Below are 19,163 nucleotides of genomic sequence, written 5' to 3'. Positions count from 1 at the left end.
TAGGTTGTTTCATGTTCTAAGGAGCTTGTCTTGGATGTAACTAAACAACTAGCCCGCAAGACTATCGTGACTAAGTCTGGCACCTGCCTTTTCTGAAGGATAAAGGATGGTGACCACACTGTGCCTGCACAGGGTCACCCAGTGCCCCTCTTCAGCAAACAGCTCACACATCCCCAGAGTGCGGGTGCAAAATGTAAAGAAACACATTGTTATGTATGTGCAACTGCCTGGACATAATCATCTTATTCTATCTGGACCATCTCTGAGCCAACTATTATAGGCATGGTGTCCAGGGTCCCTCCAAGAGATCAACACGGAAAAGCCATGTAAAGGGTGTCAAATGTTATGGTTTATTACTCAGTGTATCTGCTTCTCTCTGAATATGGTTTACTTATGGGCAAGTCATTTTTCCAACAATATAGGTCACATGGTCTCCTACCAGATCAATGTACACACTCATTAGATACAGAAGTGTAAAAAAAAAATAGGGTTGTTGGTGTGTTTTTCTGCTCCTTGTTGCTTTGGGTAAGGCACTAGAAGAAAGTTCAGCTAGGAGCTGCTTACTTTATATGCAGAAATAGAAGGAAGTGGAATATCTTGACATCTCAGGGCCTGCCATGTTGAAGAGTTACTTTTATGCCTCAAATGTTAATAGAGATAAAGGGATGGCCAAAGTCAGGGTGTTGACCCCCCCCCACACACACACACAGCTTTTGTATGTCTGCTGTCTGTAAAGATGAGAGAGGAGAAGAAGCAAAGGACTAACGCTTAGGGACCAGGCCCAGGACAGATGTTAGCTGTGATTATCGGCAGAAGAAATGAACTGGGAGCAACTAGATCACAAGCTTGTGGGGCTTTAAAGAAGCCTAGTTTCCACAGAAACCATGAATCTGGCCTGAAAATGTCTGTCTTTGAATTCCTTAAAGCAACAAAGGCTCAAGCCTTCAAAACTGTGCCAGTTGAAAGGGAGCTGTGTGTCCCTAATGAAGGCATACATCCAACAGTGATCTCTGATGTGGCTGGGCATGGCTGTGGGCAACGTGGATCCAAGGAAGCAAGCTGACCACACTGCCTGACCAAGGCTCTTCTTCTACTGCCAGAACAGCCACAGATTTCTTACTGATGGGGGTGAGGGGGGTGACTCTGTGGCAGCAGCTGTGTGATCTCTCCCCTTCAGGGACCTTTTGACAGCAGTAAATCAACCACACTGCGGCTGGGCTGGGGGAGCGGTAGTTTGTTCACTGGTTTGCATTACACTGGCTATCAAAAGTTGCATCAGACCCAGAGGGAGAAAAAGGAAGGTGCTGGACACCCACCTATACCTCCTGTGCCTCTCTCCCTCACCTTAGTCTTTGTTCAAAACCCACTTCTCCAGAGGGGGCCAAATCACAGCAACTAAAAGCACCAAGCCTATTTAAGCCTCCCGCCAGTCACTGTGCTGAGCAGCATGCAGATGCAGTGACAAAACAGGTAGCATCGTTGGCTTCCTGTCAGCTACAGAGACCTAATGTGGCAGAGAGGCAAGTTCAACACAGTTCACCAAGAGCTACTCTTGGAACTATGTAATATTATAGAAGTCCATATCATAGGAGAAAAAAAGAAAATCTAAGCATGGACCCAAAAGTGTAAAAATGGAGACTCTTCAAGTGAGATAGGAAGATGGAGTGTTTTCTTGGCCAAAACCGATCTCTATCAGAGGAGTGTACAGATATCCATGTTATTTCCATCTTTTGTTCTCTCTTTTCTGTATTTATTTTCTAGCCTATAGGTTAACTCAAATATCCAGTGTGTTGATGGAGCTTATTCAGAAACCCAACACCGGAGCCAGTAAGCAATGAAAGCCACTAAGGAGTGGCTGGTGTGGCCTGGAAGCAAGCCTACGTTACATTTACAAAGGTTTGGTTTTCTGCAGAAAAAAAAATATTTTGACTCTTACATTTTTTGGACTTCATTAGAAGCATCTGAAATGGATGACACCAAGCTGTTTGCCTAAAACAATGTCCCAAGCCTGAACTGGCATGGATATTTTCTGAGATTAAAATAGAAACTTGTTTTGCTAACAGAAACAACTTGGAAATCAAAGAGACATTTAAGTTGCAATCATCATTTTTCCTTCTCTTTGCAGAAAATTCCTGTTTTTACACAAGCTGTTAAGTCAGGACAGTGAAGCAACGCTGCCACAGAGCTTTTCATTAACAATTCGAAGCAAGATGAGTGGGGAGTGACATTTGTAATGTAGTGAATTCTTACAACAAACATTTGTAAGCACCTACTATGAGCCAGGCAATGTAGACACTAAACAAAGATAACTCTTCTTGTAGGGTGTACATTATATCAGAAAGACTCTCTCTCTCTCTCTCTCTCTCTCTCTCTCTCTCTCTCTCTCTCTCTCTCTCTGTGTGTGTGTGTGTGTGTGTGTGCGCGCGCGCGCGCACGCGCGTGCGCCTAGAAAGTGTCAGAAAGCCACGGGGTGAGGAGAAAGGGGACAGGACAGTCAACCTTTGGGGGTATGGCTTTTTAAAAAAAGATTTATTTATTTATATACACAGTGTTTTGCTTACATATACACCAGATGAGGACACCAGATATCATTATAGATGGTTGTGAGCCATCATGTGGGAGTATGGTTTAAGGAGAGGAATGATTTAAGTTTGAACAAATGTTTTATGAGAATCGTGTATTTTCAGTTCTTTGGTACAATGCTTTTTACTCAGTAACAATAGCGTAGTAAGTACTTCAAACAGTCCCTCAGAGTCCCCTGAAGACCAGCTACACCACAAGCTGACTCCTCTTCCTTGAGCGCTGGGTGGGGAGGGGGGAAGGAATGGGGAGAGGGCTGGGGGCACCTGCCCTACCCACTAGGTTCGCAGAGTGGAACTGCGGGAGGCAGGCACAGTCTCCAAAAATCCGACTTGAGAGCCAAACCTCCTTTTTTCAGTTAAAAGGCTCAGGGCCATGCAAGCTCTGAAGGAGAAGCAATCTGAGTCTGTTTTCCTTATCAGTCCAAGAGCCTCCCCTTATAGGTGCGGAAAACTTGGGTTTTCCCTTGCAGCCCACCGAGTGTGTGTGTTGGGGTGGGGGCGGACTGTCTTGGGGATCCCTGAAGAGCGCTTACCTCCCCTAAACTCCCACATCCCCAGTCCTAGCCTCCAGCGGTTGGGCTCACCCTTTCAGGCAGGACCCCCAGCTAGCCTTCTCCTAAGCTGTCCTGGGAACTTTTCTCGCAGCCCGGGGCAAGCGCCTCCCGTGGCGAAAGCAGACTGTGCGCGGCGTCCCCGCCCCCTAGTCTCACCAGCCCCGGGGGCCCGGGGAGGGGCGAGCCCCGGCGCGCGCCCAGGGCACCAGGGCGGCTGGGCAGGGAGGGTGGCGGGCTGCGCGCCGCGTCCCTCCCGCCTTGCCCCTCCCCGCGGGCGGCGCGGCTCCTGCCGCAGCACCTCCCCTCGCCGGGAGGGAGCCGGAGGGGCTCTGCCAACCCGCCGCAGACCTGCCCGGCTGCGCGCTGCGCCTTGTGCGTCCCAGCAGCTGTGGGTACCGCGCCGAAGGCGGCCGGGAGATCCCGGGACGCCCTGCTCCTAGAACCCTCAGCGACCCCGCGCCCTGGCCTGCCGGCATGGCTGTGCTCCTGGCGGCGGTACTAGCGTCCTCGCTCTACCTGCAGGCGGCCGCCAACTTCGACGGGAGGTGAGGAGGGTCCGGGGTGTCCTTTCTTTCCAGCAGGGACCTCCCGTCGCGCCGCCCGCCTCGGGGCTGGTAAAGGAGAGGCTCTTGCCTCGTGTGCGGTGAGCGCGGGCCGGCACCGGGACACAGGTGACGCGCGGGGCGTCCCTGAAGCCTGCTGCCAGAGCTCAGGGTGGACTGCGTCCGGAGGGGAAACTTGCAGGTGACCAGGCGGCTCGATAAAGGATGGAAGTAAAGACGGGGCTTGGGAACAAGGGACACCCGAGCGGCTCCTCGCTTGGTTTCTGGTGGGGACAGAAGCTCAACGTAAGGACAGAGAGGGGGCGCACGGCGTCTGTGTGGGGTGGGGACCACGCGGCACCGCTTAGACCTTGCCAGCTCGACTGCTGCCTGCTCTGACAGGTCCCAACAACCTCCCGCAGGGTCTCTGCTGTCACTCAGTAAGTCCCAGCGGAGGCTGCGCAGCTCACGCTCTCCCGCAGAGCCTAGGCTCTGCGTGAGGGTCGTTCCCTTCAGTCCCTGCTGAAGGCCTCAGCTGGACAGGTTTCCCGCTGGCTCACACAGCCACCTACCCATGTCCCCACCCCTCAGAGCCTGTCCCCGTGCTGCCTTGAAGATGCCGCACCTGTTTTACCTGCAATCTTGGAACGAATCAATTCCAGGATTGATTGGCTTTCCTGTCCCTGGAGGGGATGGGAAGGGAAGCCATGGAGCTAGGAAGAGAAAAGGCACAGCTCCAGGTCTACCACCTGGTCGGAGGAAATAGAAAGTTGGGGGTTATTGTGTACTTTGGGCCTGAGGGCAAAGCAAAGATGAATTTAAAAGATAAAGAGTTTAAGGAAAAGTGGAGAGCAGCCAGAGGCTAAGCCTTTTATTTTTCAAAAGCAATTCTTTGCCCACATTTGGATTTGTGGTGCATTACTTTGGGGCACACACATTTACAAGAAACACACACACACACACACACACACACACACACACACACACACACACACACACACACACACACAAGTAATGTACAATAGCTTTTAAAAGGCGTCCAGAACAGCCTATTTAGAGGAATAAAGTCTGGTAAGTGTGACTCTAAACAGGATAGCAATCACCCGTGTAAGTGTGATCTGATGCACACATCTGCATCTTAAACTTTCAGTCTCTTTGGATATACTTTACATTAGTGAAATAATATGAGTTGCTGATGCACGCAGCTTACAAAACACAAGGACACTTGATACGCTCCCCACGGTCAGTATTCCTTGGTTTCACCCGTCTCTTATAGTAAGGCAGTGGTGAGAGGGGGTGCTTGTATCCAAAAGAGCTTTGTTGCATTTCATTTTTCAATAACCTCTCCTTGCCCATTTCCTTATCTGCCGTTTATCCCAGTCAGAAATTCTTTCCACTTTGACAGATTCTCTGTTATTCAGCACTTTTCAGCTTATGGTGCGTTAGTCAAAACTGTGCCCTCCCCCACACCCATCAGCTGTGAGTCTGGGGAGTCTGTGTTATTTCAGGGTTTTAGAAACCACCGTAGCATGGTGGCCTGAGAGGTTTCTTGGTTTCAGCCAGCACTGCCTCTTCTCATAACTCCTGTGTACTGGGTGTGCTACCTTTACAAGTAGAAATTAGGTCATTGCAGAGCTATTACTGAGAAGGTGTCTTGCCTTCAAATCCCTGCAGACATTGGGAGTTTGTAGAAAATTGCTGGGTGTGGTTTAAGTGGTTTTATTTTTTTTTTCTGAATAAAACAAAGAAAACATATTTTAAATCTCAGGTTTCTTTATTTACTTAAATTTTTGTTTGTTTGTTTGTTTGGTAGGTGGCCCAGGCAAATAGTGTCTTCGATTGGCCTATGTCGTTATGGCGGCAGGATTGACTGCTGCTGGGGCTGGGCTCGACAGTCCTGGGGACAGTGTCAACGTGAGTATCAGGTCTAGAGGCTCTGGTTCCCTTTGTGGGTGGGGTGTGTCTTTTGGCCATGGTAGCCTCTGCACCTTGGAGGGATTGCCATTACTGATCAAGTCTTCGCTGTGCAGATCTGACCCAAATCTTTATTCTGCCGCCTTCCAACCAGAGACCCCCTGTGTTATGGTGCCAGCTTTGCCATTCACAGAGAGCCACCTACTGTGTTGTTCACTTATTTATTTTATTATTTTATGTGTATGGGTGCTTTGCTTGTGTATATGTATGTGAACCACTTGAGTACCTGGTGCTGGAGGGTGCCCTGGAACTGGAGTTACAGATGTTTGTGAGCCACCATGTGGATGTTCAGAATTGAACCCGGGTCCTCTGGAAGAGCAGCTAGTGCTCTTAACCACTGAGCCATCTCTTTCTTTAGCCCTGTGCTGCAATTTAAGGTTTTGTCCTCAGTTCCTTCCGCTCCAGGCTTGTTCCTTCCTTTGCTCTAAGCTCTAAGATGAGGATGAGATAATGAGTCTAGACAGTATTTACACTAAATAAACTTGGAACTTAAGAGTTCCTGTAAAGTCTTCACCAGAGCTGTTGTGTAAGGTGGCACATTTGCCATTTTCAAGCCTTTTTTTTAATCAAGAGAAGTTGTACTGATATCTACATGGGCCAGCCAATGGGGCTATAGGAAACATCTGAAAAACATCATTTGTAAATTCCATAATTGATCAAAGTCATATATAGTTAAGTGCCAAATCAGAACACTGATTTCTATTTTATTCTTGATCAAAATAGATCTGTCTATGATTTTAAAAAAAAATCCTAGTCATAAACAAAAAACTGAGTAGTTTAGCACATTTCTCAGATTTCACTTAGATCTGCATCTCAAAAATGTGTCCTGGTCTTCCTGTTTTTCCCCTCTGCCTCCAAAAAGAGACATATCCCACCCCAAATGATCAAGTAGATTTCTGAGGCATCTGTTGAGCATAACATCTGGTAAGATGGCAGGAACCGAGTGGGGCTCCACATTGGGACATCTGCCTTGTCAGTCATGAGGTGTCATGGAGAAGGGTGATCAAGAAGGCCAGAGGGAGTAAGGAAGCCCGGCAGGATGAGGCGTCAAGACGATGAGGAGTCCCATCGGCCATTATCAACAACACGCTGATGTTTAAGAAGAGTGGTTGACTAACGGACACCTGGGCTGTTGTCTCTGGTTGGGGACAGACAGGTGAAGAGAACTAGTACTTGGTTTCCTGTCACTTGTAAGCGCTGGTGCCATACTCATTTGGGCCTTTGCTTCCTGGTGAAGAGAGATGGGGCTTCCTGCACATGGGAGGACCAGACAACACTGTCTGGCTTCCACTGGCTGGTCAGTGTTGGTTCTGAGGGAAGAAGGCATCTGGTAGAATGTAGCCTTGTGCCACATACATGGCAGGTGTTAGAAGTGCTGGCAGGCAGAGGCTCGCATGTAATCAAGGCTGGTGAGCCACCAGGCCCACTTACCAGAAAGTAAAGAGAGAATGAAACAATGAAATAATTCTACCCCAGATGAAACCATGGGCAGCCTCGGTGCAGGAAGGAGCCCCTTCTCCTTCTTCTCTGCTGTAACTTTCAGGAAACTGGCGAACTGAACACCGAAGGGCCTTGAGGTCTGCGCTGTCACCCAGCCCTACCCAGGCCAAGGAGGTGTGCACTGGCAGAATGCCACGTGTAGCAGTGGGCCACACCTTCACACCTGCCCTGTGGGCAGAGATTAGGAGAATGTAGGTTGGATGCCAGGTGTGTTGAAAGAATTCTAGGGTGAAAACTCCTGGGCTCTCGAGAGGTCCTGCTGTGGAATTCCCCAAGCAACACCAGGAGCTGTTTCATTTTCCTGACCCAAGTAATTAAAATTTCTCAAGTATGCACTAGCTTGGCAGACTCTAAAGCTGAGCAAGTGCGGAGGCCTTTTCAAGTCACCACGGCATTATGAATGTAATCATCTAAGAGATTTCCCTGACTTTTTTTTTTCCTCTCTCCTGTACCTTTCCTAACAGATTGGGGACACTGTCATTTTCAAACCTTCCTTTTGTTTCTAAAAGAAGGCATTTAGTGGCATTCAGTATGTCTCTTTTCCCCCTTATTTCTGAGGATGTGAGCAAAGTACAGTGTAGAAATCGAAGGTTAAGATGGTCACAGTACAAAAGTAGGGAAGAGGGCCTCGCACACGCCACAGTTCATTGGAGGTGTGGCAAAGTCCAGGAGCCATAGTATCTGAGAGGAACGTAGCCTTTGCTTCTAGACAGCCTAGTTTCACATGGTTGAGTAACTCATCACGCCCCTGTGCTTCCTTTTCTTCATCTCTGGAATCAATCTGAAATATTACAGACCTTAACGACATCTAACCCTGAAGTGAGTTACCACCTGGGAAACACTGGACACTCTTCCTGGCCTGAGCAAGCACTACAGGTGTTGTACTGGGTCATGTTCACCGTTCATGATGACTACGGGACTGGAGGGCACAGGAAGGGTAAATTCGCTATCAGATTCCATGTTCTTCACTCTGGAAAAATGCACACCTGGCCAAATTTTAAAATATGGCTGCAAGGTCTCCTGCCTTGGCGAAATGAAGTTTCTTTAAATTGAAAAAGGGCCTTCCCCATTAATACTGGTGGTGCTGAGGCTGTGAAGATGAACTCTGGGGTAGAATTATTCTTCTGTGTGTTTTTCTGTTGCTGAATCCTAGACGGTCCAAATGTCTCCTGTCAGCTCAGAATCGGCCTTCCTTTGTTTTGATCTGAGGTGAACGAATGTGAGGGCAAGAGGTCAGCTCAAAGGGGTAGAACAGCACCAGAAAGTGTCTTGTGAGATGAATGAAGCATCTCTGAACACTGCTTTGAATGCCTTTATAAAATTGAAAATTTTGTATCCAATTCAAGGAAAATGCCTAGCATTAAGTCTGGTAGTCAGTTACCTATGTGATTCCCAACCAAGTTCTAAAAAATATAACATGGAAAAATATTTTCAGCTCTCTGACACTTAAATAACCTGAGGCTTCTTTTCCATGTCATCTCCCTGTCAAAGGTGCCATGGTCCTCTTCTGATTGACTCACTTTGTACTTTCCTTCACAAAGCACAGCAAAGCTGTAACCACCTGTTACACAGAGCCTTTTGGATTATCTCTAGGTAGACATGTTAGCAGGGAAAGTGGTGCCCACATTATGTTGTCTACCGGATGTTATGGCTGGGTGTCTGCTCTATCGGGTTGAATACGTATGACGTGATTTGATCCAACAGTCACCTGAGTCATATGTCTTCACAAAACACCCCACAACTTACTCCTACTTGCTCTCCTTTTCCTGGACTTGTTTGGAAAGACTCATATTGCAGCGTCATGGAATTGTCTGACCTCCCGGCTGGCTTACCACCATTAGCCACAAAGCCACATTTAACTCAGGGACTTGCTATTTCTCCAGGACTATTGAAGGACAGAGTATAGGAACAGCCCAATGGGCATGGGGTCTGTCCTCATGTTCCCTGCCCATGCCACTCACAGTCCAGTCCCAGCATTCCTGCCATGCTGGAAAGGCATGACAGTTTCCAGAAATAGGCAGGTTGTGTTTTCATAGTTCGTTTTTGGGTTAGACCCTTGGCGTCTTTCTATTCTTTCACTCTTTGTTTTGTGTTCTTGGCTCATAAATAGATCTCTTGCACATTGAAAATTCCACATTTGATTTTCTAATTGTCTTGGGCTTTAAATTTATTGAATGTTAACGGGGGCTCTTTATTATCAAATGAAATGTCCTTGTGTTCACCTATTGGTGGCCACATATTTACAGCACACAGTACCCCCATCTCCCAAATATTGTCGCTGCGTATTTGTTCCTTGCTTGTGACTTCCTGTGCTTTAGCTCCCCATCATTTCAGTGACACATTGCATTTTTACTGTGTTAACTTTGGCTCTGCTCTTGCCAAGTAGAGACTTTGTAGTTGAGGTTTCTTGGGTTTTCACATTTTATTTTAAAGGCTCACTGTGCAGTGCGATCAAGTAAAAAGCACTAGATAAGTTGGGGCCTTGAACTCAAGCTCCTACTTCCGTACCTGCTCAGCCATCAGCATATGTCCAAGGTGGGTTGCCTGTGAACCCCATCGGGAAACTTCCATGATGAGAAAAAACACGGAGTGTCTGCTACTAGGCACTACAGTTTCTTCATTTTTTTCTTTTCTTGGAGATCAGGGTTAATGGCAGTAGTGGTTTTTTTGTTTTGTTTTGTTTTTTTTATTTTGTCGTTGTTGTTGTTGTTGTTGTTGATGACCCTTTCTGGAGATGCAAAGGGAAGCTGGAAGTGCAGCTCATTGCTGGTTTCAGCTTCAGAGTTCTCTGGCCGTCAGGGATGGGTTAACGCTATGGGTTAAAATGGGTTTGGGCCCTTTATCCCTAAGAGCAGGGCAAAATGCAGATAGTTTGTTATGTGCCCACTGGAGAGTTGGGAAAGACTGACACCTACACCCACAGACAGACTGCTGGTGGTTCTGGGCTCGCTCCTCCTGGCGTGTCCCTAGCTGCAGAATGCCCCCATGAACATTTCAGACTGACACCTACACCCACAGACAGACTGCTGGTGGTTCTGGGCTCGCTCCTCCTGGTGTGTCCCTAGCTGCAGAATGCCCCCATGAACATTTCAGATGCTTGAGGTTAATGAAGGAGAGACTGCGGAATAGCAAAGCCCTCTACAACCATTAGTAGTTGCCTAGTTATCGGATAATGTATGTTGCTGGCTGGTGGCTGGGAACACAGGAAAGCTTAGTCAGCAAGGCACTGACTTGTTTCCGGGTTTCAACTAAGAGGCTGTTTGATAAAAGCATAGAACTTCATTACAGTAAATGAGATACTTAAAATTTATGATTACTTTCTTGTGTCTTTGCTCAGAAACTGAGTATTGGGAAAAGAAAGCAATTTATCAATTTTTTGGTCCTTGCACAGGTCATTGATTTGCTGTCTTCATTCACACAATTTCATAAGCTGTGTCTTTGGTTATTTAAGTTTTGACCGTCCTCTTTAAAATAATTACAAGTAAATTAGGAATTTAGAAATTAGAAAATTCTTCTTTTTGGCCCTTGAAGATAAAACCCTGGGCCTTGTACATGCTGGGCAAGTGCTTTGTCACCAAGCGGCACCAACCAGCCTACAGATGCAGCATTCTGATGTCGTCTTTGGAAAGTTACACATATTATTCCTGTCACGGCCCAATGGGCCTGGGATCTGTCTTCATTTTCTGCCTGTGCCACCCAGAGTCCACTCCCACCATTACTGCTAGCAAACACCTTTCCATGTGTAGCCAACAAATAAAACAACTTTCCTTGAACATGGATTAGACCTTCTAAATAACAGTTTACTTATGACTGTTCAGTCATGTGTACCCCAGGAATAACTGGAGTCTGGGGTGCGGGTCCTGCCTCTGGAGCTGTGTGAAAGATTGCTGGCAAGTCTCTCTGGGCAGCTTAATGGAACTGTTCATACCTCATTGTCCTCAGTTCGTTACCACCTTCTCCCTATTATGTGGACCTAGAATCTCTTTTGTTTGTTTTTACGGTAGGAATAAAAGCAAGGCTGTGCATAATTTTAAACCTACTTATGTCCCCAAACCTGAGTCCCCAAATCCTTAGGAAGTGAAGTTGGGTTTGCTGTTGTTGTAACAAAGGTTATTCAACTGTCACTTCCCTGGAAAGGCTGTTTAGGAACACCGTGTCCCTTGAGTGACTTTGAGTGGCCTTGGAATGCAGATTCCAAGTGCAAAGCTGTGTTGAAGAATCTTGACCTTTTCAAACAGGTAGTTATTGAGTGTAGGTAGTCTTCAAAGTTAAGTTTTAAAGAAATGGCTTTGCTCTTTCCTTTCTTTCCATGATTAGACCTGGTCTTTGCAGTAATACCATTTAGAGCCACCAATTTCCTGAATGCCTTCCTGCAGATGATTTGGGCAGCTCTTAACCTTTACAGATTAGAAGTTTTAGCGCTTCACAAGCTGAAGGGGCAGACTAGCAAAGGGGAAGCACTGGAGACTCTTGAGAGTTAGTGGCTGGGTCTGCCCTCACACCCCTGCCACAAGAGCACGGTGCTGGATGCTGATGACACAGGCTCTGCACACAGGGGCTGCACCTCAGAGACAGGATCAGCTGCACACAGCAGGTGTGCTTCCTCCCCAAATGCCCTCCTGTGCAGGTGTTCTGCCTCCTGTTTCTAGTTGACGCTCTTCTATCTGACAGATTTGTGCTCTGTGCACGCCAAGTCAAACCAGCTGCTTTGAGATGATGATCAGTGATGATGAATAACTCTGTAGATCCCACAGTGAATAAGGGATGCTATTCAACACAGGCTGGACCATCCCTGTGATGGTGGTGGGGGGGGGGGCGAGGAACGCAGAGTCTGTTGACCTGGTCTATCTGTCTGTCTGTCTGTCTGTCTTTCTTTCTTTCTTCCCTTATTTGGTTTTTCGAGACAGAGTTTCTCTGTGTAGCCTTGGCTGTCCTGGACTCACTCTGTAGACCAGGCTGGCCTCGAACTCACACCGATCTGCCTGCCTCTGCCTCCCGAGTGCTAGGATTAAAGGTGTGCACTACCACACCCAGCATGACCTGGCCTTTCTTACTGTCTGTCTCTTCTACAACATAAAAGTAGCTGTGCCTTTTCCTCTCTCTTTTCTTTTCCTCATTCAAAACCTATTGCAAGCTTATAAATTCACACAAATATAGAAACTGATGCCCAAAACATGGAATGCTTCACAAATTTGTGTGTCGTGCTTGCACAGGGGCCATGCCAATCTTCTCTGTATCATTCCAATTTTTGTGCTACTGAAGACGGCATGCCTTCTTCTTTTAGCTGTGTGCAGGATTTTACATTTTTCCCAACATTTTTTTAAAGAATCAATTTATTTAGAAAGGAAAATGTATTCACTTCCAGAGATGACTATCCTCAGAGAAATAAGTGTTATCAGATGGTCTTCTGTACCACTCAGAGAGAGTTTTCATCCTTTGGGTAGCTTCTCTTTCTCCCCTGGCACCTGCCTGCCTTGTACAAATATGGCATAGTAGGTAAACTGCCCTGGGCCTCCTTCACACAGCATCTTAAAGCTAATCCTTAACATCTGTATGGGAAAAGCCTCTCCTTATGAATTCATAATAGTGCTCCATTGGGTGTCTGTCCTGTAGTTAATCAGTCCTCTACTGCTGCATCTGTACGCTGCTTCTAAATAACCTTGAACATAATGTTGAAAAATTCAGAGCTGCAGTCTTCTAATACATAGGAAAGACAAGTTTTTGGTATGTCCAAATGTCATAGATAGTCTTAGCTTTGGTCAGTTGGAGAGAGGTTTCTCGGTTGCTAGTGATAGGTCAGAGACTGATTGCTTGTTGCCTGATTTTAGGATGTTTTCCTCCCTACTCTCTTCCAAGGAATCCTCTGCTTAGTCTGATCCTACATTCACTTTTCATCTTAGACCAGTGACACTTGGCCAATGGTGGCGGGATGGACTGACATTTGTCCATTTGCCAAAGTCTCCCCCTAGCTTGCAGCCATTAGATTGTGTCCCTTTTAGAGCCTTTTCTCACTTGTACGAAAGACTCACGTATTCTTTAAGGAATTGCTTCTGTTACCTTTCCACTTCAGCCGCAATTCAATGTACCTGTGTACATGGTGTGTGCTGTGTACATGGTGTGCTGTGTGCTGTGTGCGTGGTGTGTGTTGTGTACATGGTGTGTGCTGTGCTCCTGGGCCTGTAATCTATAAGTGGCGAGTAGAACCCGAGGGTGGAAAGCTATATGGGGCACATTATGGCAAAAAGAGCCAAAGCACTTACAAAAATGCCTTCAAAACTGTGGGGATAAGTGATTTACATAACGCATCTTTTGTTAAAAAAAAAAAAGTAAGAAATGCATGTTTAAGTAGAAAGAATTGAAAAGGGGAGGGAGAGAGGGAGCCTCTGGAGCTGCAGTCACGGTAAGTGCTTGTTACCTTGATGTTTTCTTGACACTAAGTTCTGGTCTCCAGTAGATGGTCATTGTTGCTTACTAATCTCTACGGAAATGTCTAAATATTTTTGAGACTTTCACTGTTCATGTAACGGTAGCTTAAATTAAACTCTGCTATGCCTTTACAGAAATGTTTAAGGACCAGTCCTTACAGCTTCATGTAAACCTGACTCAGTCTTTTAAATGGCTTTACAGTTTGCTTTCGTGCAGATGCTCATTAATAATCTCCTACTTACATGCACTAAGGTAGCTTCCGATGTGTTTTTACAAGATGTTCTGTAGTGGCTATCTGGATGTGTGTCATCAGCACTGCCCTATACAACTAAGTATGGGGAAATTCTACAGTGACATCCTGTTCAGAGACAGAGAAAAGGACAGAGACAGAGACACAGAGAGACACACAGAGAGACACAGAGGGACAGAGACAGAGAGCTTTAATTTTGCTGTATATTTTCTTTACAAAAATTTAACTGAAATGAAAATAAAGGATGATTGATTTTATGAAATGACATTTTCAACTTAGTCACTTTCTACATTTTGGTCTCTTTGACGATGCCTTAAAACATAAGTAGACTTGATCTCTTTATTCATAATTTGTTTATATCCTATCTTGTTTGGAAAATACGAGGCTTTTCAAGTCTCATCTTTTTAAAAAGTAAGAAATGCCAAAGTAAAAAGTGAGAGACAGAGAGCAGAAAGCTAGCATCGCGGATGAGTCTAGGTAGGGGATTGGTGGGCTCCGCTATAAATAGGTTTTGTGAAGGAGTCACTGGGGAATCGTTACACTAATCCATACTCATTAGATATCATATAAATTCACCACCATCACACTATGCCCCCATCATGCCGTGTAAATTATGGTTTGGGCTAAAGAGACAAACAAAGATACTTTATCCCGGCACCACTTCCTTCTTACATGGCTGCATGGTAAATGGCCACTGAACCCAGCAGCAGTGCTGGCTCCTCTCCAGCGCCCTCTCTAGATGTACAGAGGAGACCTCGTGAGCCCTGCTGAGTCTCCTGATCTGTCGGGACCTCACAGAGCTGCTCTGTGGAAGCCATGAGGCTCAGCTAGACCAGAGAGGCAGAGCATGAGGGAAGTTCTGGGTATCTTTATCTTTCCCTTTGGCAATGGGACCTGAAATCCTGGTGCATATAAACCCTGTAAGAATTTCTCGTCCTCCCTCCCTCCCTTCATCTCTTCCTTCTTTACTCTCTCTCTCTCTCTCTCTCTCTCTCTCTCTCTCTCTCTCTCTCTGAAAACTAACATCACAAAAGTCCAAATAGTAACAAAAAGATGCTGTGTGCTGAGAGGGCACTGTCTAGTGTGGCCTATCTCTATAGGAGGAGCAGAGGTTCCTATTCCTCAGACACGAAGCAGCCGTCCAGGCTGCCTGAATTCTCACCTTGAACAGCCTTGGAGAATTGAGGCCTTAGCATAAAAACACATGAGAGATCTGTCCTCAAAAATAGTGGATAGCCAGGACAGTTAAGGTTGGGGAAAAAAAAAATCAGTTGAAAAAAAAAAATTAAAGTCAGTTGTGTTGGTCTGACGTGACTGTTAGTACCTCCCTAGGAATATGTCAGGACAAGAAAAAAAAAATAATTGTGTTTACAAAAAAGTTGCACGTTATAAGGTATAGCTTGGTTAAGTAATACCAAAAATAATTTTCTATGTTAATGTACTTCAACATTTTCTTAGCTTTTTTTATTCCCTTACTTCTTATTAATATGTAGTTAAAGAGACAATTATGGCCGTAGTAAAGTTCCCATTAGAGGCAGCATAAGGGAGCATATTACAGCCCAGATGATTTATTATGGTGTGTGGCAAATGGTCGCACATGTCTTCTGTTCGTTTCCTGTCATTTCATAGTGGTTACAAAGGAGGTCAGTTTCAACTTGTCCTGATAAAACTGCTAAAGCAACATAATTCTGGCGGAGAAAGGTAGACACAAATATGGTGTAAGTTATTTTCAGCTTTAGAATGTGGTAGATGATATTGGAGAACAAATAGATGTCTCTGTTTCATCAGAGGCCATCACTGTCCAATGTAGCTTTTTATACTAAAGGTCAGAGCTAGCATTAGTAGGTGCAAAACTTCGGGTAAGGAGGACTTGTGATTAGGGTTTGATATAGAGGACTTTTGTCAGTAAAAGCTTAAAGCCAAATGCTTAATTTGGTTAATTTCTATCTAATTATTCTGTGGAGAAATGGCACAAGTGTTCCAGAACTTGTTGTTTCCCTGTGGTTGGTTAGCATTGCCTTCCACAGAACTATCCACAGAATCTGAAATGTTAGGAGCGATTTCATCACAGTTTAAATTTTTAATAGTGTACACAAAAGGAAGGAAAACCCCACAGCAATTCTTAGGCTGATATGTGCTTTGTGCAATTGGTGTTATTTTTTTCTAGTCATGGTGGTGCTCCTTGTTGAACTTCACACTTGGGAGGCAGAGGCAGGCGGGTTTCCATGAGTTCAAGGCCACCCTGGTCGACAGAGTGAGTTCCAGGACATCCAGAGCTATAGGATGAGATCCTGTCAAAACCAAAACAAAACAAAATAGCCACAAAACCCAAAACCTTTCATCTTATTTTCATAAATGATAAGTGTCAAATTCAATTTCAAGGAGTTCCCTAACTGGTAAAAGGTGTGTGTGTTGCTAAATTGACAGGAACTATTCCATCCATAGATATTTTTCTTTTTTCCCCTTTTTATTTAATTTTAAATCTCCCCCCACCACCCCCACCCCGCAAAGACAGGGTTTCTCTGTGTAGCCCTGGCTTCTCTGGAACTCTCTTTGTAAACCAGGCTGGCCTCGAACCCCCAGAGATCTGCCTGCCTCTGCCTCCTGAGTGCTGGGATTAAAGGCATGCACCACCACCACACCCCCTAATTTTAAATCTTTTAATATAATATATTTTTATCATTTTTTTTCTCCTCCAATTCTTCAGATCCTTCCTACCTAGATACCCAACTTATATATGAGTGCTTGGCATGCATGTATGTCTTGGCAACATGTGCGTGCCTGTTGTCCATAGAGACCAGAAGAGGGCATCAGATCCCCTGGAACTGAAGTAGCAGAAGGCTGTGAGCTGTCACGTCGGTGCTAAGAATCAAACCTGGGTGCTCTAGAATAACGGCCTGTGCTCTTACATGCTGAGCCATCTCTCCAGCCCAATTTCTTAATTTAAATTTAAATTTATCTATATGGGTAGGCAGAGGCAGGGGTAGGTACATGCACATGAGTGCATATTGAGATGCCTGCAACAGCTAGAAAAAAAAATGCCCTGCATCTCCTGGAGCTACAGTTGCAGGTGGTTGTGAGCAAGTCCAGGTGGGTGTGGGGAGCCCACTGCGTCCTTCACAAGAGCAGTATATGCTCTTAATCACCAAGCCATCTGTGTATCCCCTACACTTTCCACAACCGCAAATTCTTTAATATCTTCTATTTTGGTATTTACTAACATTAGTTACTTTTTTTTTTTCTTTTTTTACTGGATAATCACACCATTTCGTACATTTTATGGTATTTGAGCATTTTCTTCAGATAGGATTTAAAATTCTTCCTGAAAGCGGAGTTCTTCTAGGACTCAGATGCCTATGCTCTGCTGTCTGTCGTGCCGCATGTGAGTGTGTAACTGTGCCAAGCTGGGTAATTGGCTGTGAAGAGATTTTCCCAGATTAATGCCAAGTTTTTGACAATGAAAACTATAAAACTGATGGTTGGGATATGGGTGTCTCTAGCTGATGGTTAGGACTTGGCAGCTGGAACTAGTGTGACATGTTGTCACTTCCCTCTCATGTACCTCTGGTTGTCACCGTGAGACATTGGCACCCGGCCTGTTGGGCCACACATTTGAGGGGCTCTGTGCCCCAGGCTACCTCATGTGGTAATTGTCCCAGCCATCTCACTTTTTAGTACTTTATTGTTTCCTTCCCAAAGATTTTAAATGACCTGAGAGACCTGAGGGAGTCTCTCAGTCCTTTATAGTAAACTCGAAACCAGAAGGTAGGCAGGGTGAGGGTAAAGGGTTACTACCGTGGTGAGGTTTTCTGTCGTATCCCTTGTCTGACTTCTTTCCCCATCTCCCTTTCTTTCTTCTTCCCCCTCACTGGTCCCACCACATAGTCAGCACTGCCTTCACACGTGTGAACCTTCTACTTCTCCCTCTTGGATGCTACCATGTGTGACAAGATGCCACCATGCATGGCTATAAGGATTGTTTTCCATTCTCGGGCTCACACACGTGCTAGGCCCACACTTTACCACAGGAGTATACCTCCCCTTCACCCTGTCCTAAGCTCAGGCCTGCCTCCAAATCCATAGAGCTGTGCTCTGCAGGCAAGGAAAGCTGATAACTGAATAGTTTATTTGGTTTGTCACAGTCTCATAAATTTACCCATGTAGCAAAGTGTGATTTATCAATGAGAAATCTCAGAAGAACTGGAGCAGAAAGGCTGCTCAAATCCTGAACTGTAAACCAGTGGCTTTGCTGGCAGGTGTTGAATGTATTTAACCCCCACAGCCATTTTACAGTAGCTGTGGAGAAACAAATTATCAGGAGGAGAGATTTTCCTGTGTTACGTGTTCCTAATGGACTCCGTTCTAGGCTTCGCACACTACACTGAGGCACAGAATGCACACAAGGGATTGATTTTTGGCAACTTTTCAATCATTGCACTGCGGGTTACCTATGAAAATGTCTGTATCCATCAGCACAGAATAAACCCCAGAAACTTTCTATTTCATGTTTAATATACCTCTGACTTAAAACAAAGTTACGTATGGATTTGAAATGTGAATTTTAGAATGTGAGACATCAGCTGAGATTTAACTTAGAAGCCTTAAGAGGTATGCATACTGACACCAATCAGTTTACCAAATCAACTATGTCCAATTAACTCAGGTGAGTTAAGAAGAATGCTACCCAAACTTAAGATAGTATAAGGAAGTTGGCTAGATGGAACTGTTGGGCTGTGTGTTACCAGTACAGCTAGCTTGAAACTAATGATGTTTTTTATTCTTTAATGACTCCTTTTTCTTTTGTTTAAAATATTATTTCCAGATAAATTATTCAAAATTGGTTATGGAATTTATTAAGGAAATAGTATTCTCTTACATTTTCTTTCTCATACATAATCATGAGCATAAACACAACTTCTAGATATGCCATCCAGAATGTGCTTTATGCTCTGATTTATCCTCAGTTCCTTTAGACAATACTTGATGCATTTTATTATTCTTCATAAATAAATGGGGCGCCATCAAGATATGGTGAACTATTTTAAAATTAAAAGCAACATAGTACAAAATGCAAATCATAAACATAACCAACATGAAAAAAAAATCTAGCAAACAAAGCTTGGGGCGATAGATCAGTTGGTGAGTGCCAGCAGGAGGACCTGAGTTTGAATCTTCAGCAATCATTTAAAAAAAAAAAAAGCCATCCATGCTCCTCCAACTCCAGCATTATAGGAGGCAGATCCCAGGAGGGAGCTTGCTGTCCAGCCAGCCTAGCCAGAAGGGCCAGCTTCTAGGTCAGTAAGAGACTCTATCTCAAGGTAACAAGGTAAAGAGG

General features: G+C 45.2%; 1 protein-coding gene and 1 pseudogene across 3 annotated transcripts in view; one reads left to right on the top strand and one right to left on the bottom strand.

The window, feature by feature from the left end:
* The first annotated feature begins 3,457 nt into the window (after window positions 1-3,457).
* Window positions 3,458-19,163, top strand: part of Npnt (nephronectin) — a 62,285-nt gene continuing 46,579 nt past the window's right edge. Inside the window, exons 1-2 of one of the 3 annotated variants that reach the window (XM_051165512.1) lie at window positions 3,458-3,681; window positions 5,492-5,592. In XM_051165512.1, coding sequence (XP_051021469.1) covers window positions 3,611-3,681; window positions 5,492-5,592 — 172 coding nt within the window. In that variant the 5' untranslated portion in view covers window positions 3,458-3,610. The remainder of the gene's footprint in view (window positions 3,682-5,491; window positions 5,593-19,163) is intronic. The other 2 variants (XM_051165513.1, XM_051165514.1) reach the window with 2 other exon arrangements.
* LOC127206772 (uncharacterized) lies at window positions 12,321-12,419 on the bottom strand (annotated as a pseudogene).

Source organism: Acomys russatus, chromosome 23 (genome assembly GCF_903995435.1).
Source record: "Acomys russatus chromosome 23, mAcoRus1.1, whole genome shotgun sequence".
Taxonomy (NCBI): domain Eukaryota; kingdom Metazoa; phylum Chordata; class Mammalia; order Rodentia; family Muridae; genus Acomys; species Acomys russatus.
Note: the sequence above shows the minus strand (reverse complement) of the source record. Positions and strands in the feature narration are given on the sequence as shown.